The sequence below is a fragment of the Dermacentor variabilis genome, chromosome 10, assembly GCF_050947875.1.
Source record: "Dermacentor variabilis isolate Ectoservices chromosome 10, ASM5094787v1, whole genome shotgun sequence".
NCBI classification, from domain to species: domain Eukaryota; kingdom Metazoa; phylum Arthropoda; class Arachnida; order Ixodida; family Ixodidae; genus Dermacentor; species Dermacentor variabilis.
Genome location: NC_134577.1, coordinates 90341918 through 90347620, shown reverse-complemented (window position 1 = coordinate 90347620; position 5703 = coordinate 90341918). Strand labels below are relative to the sequence as shown.

Here is a 5703-nt window from a genome sequence, read left to right as displayed (position 1 = left end):
TAAAGGAAACTAATTTCCACTGCAAATCACAAAAACATGGCGACACCGGAATTAGAAACTTGAATGTCCCATTTTGCAACTGTGTATAATGTCACTTCAAAAATTATAGAAGAAAAATAAAGACATTTTGATAGGTACACACATTGGCCTGCCTTCGAATGGATCCCTCTTGAACCCCTCTCGTGCCCCCCCCTCCAGTCTACAGCAAATTACTAATAAAGTAAGCCGAACTGTCTCGAAAGTGTATGCGCTTACGACCATTTCTCGCGCAAGCCGCCGCAGATAATTGGACATTATATATATATATATATATATATATATATATATATATATATATATATATATATATATATGGGGAGGGGTTTCTTCAGAGTTCAGCATGCTGGTCACGGCGTAACATATGCAGAACGACAAACTTTTTGGAAGTAAGACATGTTTACTTAACGTTTTCGGCTGGTGCAGGGAGTATAGAGGATATATATATATATATATACATCTATAATGGTCAGAAATGTTGCGCGTCGGTGTGGCCCGAACACGAGCGCAGCGAAACCTCCGACAGGCTTCTCCTGCTCCTAGCGGTCGACCTGGATCCCATCCCGCCCTGTTCCAGCGTCTTCTTCATGTGGTCTATGGAGACCTTGCTGGAGATCGAGGGACGTCGCCTAGTCGCGGCATTAGCGACCATGCACTCGACTGCAGAGGAAGCGGGCAGGTCGGATGTCGCAAACAGCGACATCAAGAGCAGGAGCGCCGACGTGGCGCACGCTACGTCCTCGCGGCCGAGTTGGTGCAGCACCAGGGTTGCACTGGCGCAGAGGGCGCCGATGTAGCCACTGGCCAGCGCCCAGCACAGGGCCACACCGCGCACGGCCGTGGGGACCATCTCCATGACGTACGCGACGCTGATGACGATGGCTACGATAAGGATGCCGCGCGAGAGCGCCAGTAAAATGGTGGCCGCGGGATTGAAGCTGACGACGAAAGCGAGCACACAGTGGGCGAGGCCGGCCACCATCAAGGCCACGCGGAGCACCTTCACCAGCGCAAAGCGGGTGACCGCAGTGTGCATGACCGCGTAACTGAGCAGGCCGCCAGCTAACTGGGCGCCCATGAACAAACCACTTTTGCCCTTGCTGTCGTCGGTTCGCACCATTGTTGATATCACGTCTGTGAAGACGGCGAACATGAGGGAGAACAGGACGGCGAACATTATCAACGCTCGCCGCCGGACCGAGACGGCGTCGAGCAACGGGCCTTCTTGAACGGTGGAGGAGGCGGCGCCGTTCCGGTGCTTCCAGTGATCCCTCTTCAGTTTGTCGAGCAGGCAGGCTGTGCCGGCGAAGGGAAAGTGGTTCATTTCGGCCGCAAACAGCATCACGGCCTCGGCCTCTTCCAGGCGGCCCTTGGCGATGAGCCAGCGCGGTGATTCTTGCGCGACCGCAAACGTAGCGAGGAGAAGCAGTGTAGGCGAGAGAAACGCGGCTTGTATCAGGGCCCAGCTGATCTGCAGGCTCCTATTGATGACAAACCACAGGTCGCCCAGCAAGAAGCTGGCTGTCGCAGCGAAGATGAGGTACAGCGGCCTGTGCTCGTGGACGGTAACCTCGAAGCAGACGAGCACGGTCACGGCGGAGCTGACGGCCGCGCCACCGGATGCAAAAAACTGCGCCAAGGTGTAAAGCGCGTAGTTGGTAGTCAGGCAGCCAGCTACTGTCGACGCAATTGTAGCCGTCGCGGCTACCAAGTGAACAGGCATCCTGCCGAGTAGGTCGGCCGCGGCACCCGAAAGCAGCAGGAACGCGCCGGAACCCGCGTTCTGCACCGCCATTATGGCGGCGAGCAAGGGGCGTCTATGGCAAACCATGTTCCAGACGCTAATGACTGATGTCGAGGCTTGCGCTTGGTCGTAGTCCCACTCGTAGCACTCTACCACCGTGTCCGTGTCGTTCGGCGAGTCTCCGAGATTCTCGAATACGTAGCAACGACTGCGGCGTCCATCGGCGCCCACAGGTATGGCATAGTTCTTCCAAGCGTCCGCGGAGACGTTGTATGCGGCCGGTCTCTTGCACCAATGGTCCACGTCGCGCGAGATCACGGGAAGCAGTGCGGCGTGTCCGTCCAGCAGGAAGATGGTGACGGCGCTGAGGATCAACAGCCGCCTCTGGAACACTCCGTCGCCGAAGCCTTCCTGGCAGTCGAAGCACTCACTCGTCAGAAGGTCGGCGGCTGCGAGTCGCCGCGGGAGGAAGAGGTCCATGCCCTTTCTTTAACACAAAGGCCTCGGTCCAGAGCTATATATGCTTCGGCGCTTCTGCTGAAAACAAGGCCCCGAGGCACCTTTAGATGACTGCTTCTTCGTCTTCTCACACGTAGTGGCGCACGCCTCGCGAAAGAATTGGGAAGAACGACGTTAAAAAAAAGCATGATTAGAAGAAGAAACTGAAATCACTGTCTGTATCAGAGCGTTATTGGGCAGCTACATAGAAAGCGAAAAAGATAATGAGAATGATGAAGCATGTGATGTAAAAGCTTATGCATATGAATACTTTTTTTTAAAGAAGAAGGGATGCCGTCATCGTCACGCCACGGTCATCACGCAGGCTCAGTGTACAGTGTTCGGCACACCGTTGCCGTCAAGCGCTCTTCATCATACTATTGTCATCATACCGTTGTCATGCCATCATCGTCATTTTACTGTCGTCATACAGTTGTCGTCATGCATTCGTTGCCATACCGTTGTTGTAATGCCGTCGTAGTTATTTCATCGTCATCATTCTTTAATTAGGTGAGGAGGGTCAATGAGAAAATTGTAGAGCAATATGAAAAACTGCTGATGCAGCTTTCTATTGCTCGATACCATGCCACATGAAAGTCTCTTATTTTTCGAGCGTGAAGGAAGCGCGCAAATACACACAAAATTGTGTCACTTTCATTGGCATTCGCGTCCTTTCCGTCTTAGATGGCTAAAACGTTGTCGGTCGTCAGATACAATTACATCGCCAAGCAGTCGTCAACTGTGACGTATTCGTCAGCCATCGTACCCATAGATGCGTTGCAACAACTAACGTACGAGTTGAGCCATTCCTGGAGCATTGCAGCAGGACTTCTGATAACAGCACGCTGATCAAGTGCGTAACTAGCGCTGCCGTTAGGTCTAGCGCAGACCGTGCACTTTGGTGACGTCTGCGGAGGGTAGTGGCGTCATCGCTTCATGACATTCGTTGCAAAGCAACAAATCAGCCACCGTGGACGCCTAAATGCCTTCGTTGCACAGGTAAATTCGTTGCAGCTGCCTTCATTGCAGAAGCATTCACAATATAAATAAAAAACTCACTGACGATAACAATAATCCTTAATGGGGACTTCAGCGCAGCTCTATACTTGTTTTCACATCGCGGTGCATCCGAGATCGCGAGAGGCAACGCGTGGGTGGCGCGATTCACAGCAGCCGCCATAGGCAGACCTGCCAGACGACGCGCGCTACTCTAGCGCCATATCGTAGCGATCGTCGCCGCACTACGCCTTTCTTCGCACGCTTTCGCCAGACCCTCCTCTTTCGCTTTCCTCCTGGCGTCTTTCATACCCGCTTAGCTCTGCGTTCGCTCTTTCATCCTTCGCCGTGCTCATTCGCTCGGTTACGCCGACGCCGAACGCTCGCCGCAGTAACGGGCTCCTTAAATGCACTCTAAAGATAGCAATCTGGCCAAGATAATCAGTCCTTCGTTATGCAGGTAATTTCGCTGTAGAGGCGTTCGTTGTAGAGGCGTTCGACTGTATAACCAATCGGCGCAGCGTAAGCAGAAGCCCAAACTCCACTGCATGTCTTTTTTTTCTTTTCCTCTCTTTGCTGTCTTTGGAATAGGCAAATTACGCTCTGAGAAATTCGAAATACCGTGAAAGGGAACGCCACAAGGCTCCGCCATTTCGCCGATGCTATTCAATCTGGTGATGAGCTCACTACCTGTCACGATCCGCCCGGGTTCGTGAACAAGGGAGGGCTCGAGGCACTCTCCGTTAGACGGACGCTCCGCAGCGTGGTGGTGCTGAACGATGACTGACTGCGAGCAGCTGTGTTCGTCGGTGTTTATTGGGTGCGGTGACCAATGTTGCCTACCGAGCCTGGCAGGCCACCAAGCCTGGCGGGCCAACGAACATGATGCCCGGGGGGGGCGTCACATGCTTGTCACACCCCCTTGACCCCAGTTTGTTTGTCGACAACAAAAAACTTCTAAGTTCAATGTACGAGGCTCTGCCTCCGTTCTAGCCGGCTCGACGGTGCCTGCTACACAGGCGAGTAACGGTCTGGTGGCCTCCGCCGTCGAGTACTCCGCCTGGGCACTGGTGTTGACGGGCCAGGTGTAGAAACGCCGGGTGCTGCCTGAGACAGCCTCGCTCCATCCGTAGGGTCCACAGTGGTCGGCCTTGTGAGTAGTGCCGGACTTTATACCGGCCCCAACAGGCGCCGCACCACTGGCAATGCTTGCCGCCTCCGAGGTGGGCGGTGCTCCGCAGGAAGCGACTGGTGTTGCCGCTAGTCCTCCTGCAGGCTGGAACTCGGAAGTGGCAGTCGAGGGTGCTGGCCAGGTCCTGAGGCGAGGCCTAACATGGTTGGCATGTCTGTGCCACGTGGCCCCATCTGGTATGTGGACGAGCAGCGATGAGGCGCTGGCAGGAGACACCACCTGTCCAGCGGACCAAGGTGGGCCAGGAAAACTCGAAGTGATGCCTGCATGGGAACTGCCGTGTCAGGCCCTAGCAGCCCCAAAGCGGCTTGTGGTCCATGACCGACTCAAACTTCTGGCCCCACAGATACTGGTGGAAGCTTTCGACACCGAACATGAGGGCCAAGCCTTCCTTGTCCAGCTGGCTGTAGCGTTGCTCTGCAGCATGAAGCCGACGAGAAGCAAACGACACAGGGCGTTCCTGTCTATCCTTTTCCCGGTGTGACAGGACGGCTCCCAAGCCGTACGGCGACGCATCTACGGTCAGGACGACAGGCTTGGCAGGATCGAAGTGTACCAGCACTGGAGCCTTGATGATTAACCCCTTGCTGCGCTGGAAGGCTCGGTCCTGCTCCTTCTTCTAGATCCACTGCTGACCATCTCGAAGCAGAAGATGGAGTGGCTGTAGATGCTCCGACAGGTTCGGCAGGAAGCTCCTGTAGAGGTTGAGGAGGCCGAGGTAGCTCTGAAGCTCCTTCTTGTTCTGGGGCTTAGGCGCCTTGAGCACAGCATCAACTTTGCGGGGAGCCGGGACTAGGCCAGCCTGGGAAATGACATGCCCCAAGTACTCAACACTGGAGGCCAGGAAAACGCACTTTTCCAGCTTGAGCTTGAGCCTGGCGTCCTGCAGCCGTGCCAGGATATTGTGCAGGTTCGGAGGTGTCTCCGTCGTCGCTGCCAGTAACCAGGATGTCATCCAAGTACACCGCCACGTGCCTCATGCCCCTGAAGAGGTTGTACATCTCCCTCTGAAATATGGCCGGGGCTGAGGCCGCGCCAAATGGTAAGCGCCTGTACTGGAAGAGCACCAAAGTTGTCGATATTGGGACATACTTCCGGGAAGCATCCTGGAGCACCAGCTGCTGGTAAGCATCTCTGAGCTCGAGCTTGGTAAACTTCTGTCCAGCGGACAACGCTGACCAGAGATCTTCAATCCGGGGCAGCGGGTACTTCTCGACAGTTGCGACGGGGTTGATGG

The 5703-nt window shown here is 54.8% G+C and overlaps 1 protein-coding gene across 1 annotated transcript; it reads right to left on the bottom strand.

Annotated features, from left to right (window-relative positions):
- Positions 1-368: 368 nt before the first annotated feature.
- LOC142559653 (solute carrier family 22 member 13-like) lies at positions 369-2582 on the bottom strand. Its single transcript, XM_075671222.1, has one exon. The coding sequence runs from the start codon at positions 2258-2260 to the stop codon at positions 506-508; it is 1755 nt and encodes a 584-aa protein (XP_075527337.1). The 5' UTR covers positions 2261-2582; the 3' UTR covers positions 369-505.
- Positions 2583-5703: the final 3121 nt, after the last annotated feature.

Coding starts and splice junctions, on each gene's coding strand:
- LOC142559653 (XM_075671222.1), bottom strand. CDS start 2,260: ATGGACCTCTTCCTCCCGCGGCGACTCGCAGCCGCCGACCTTCTGACG.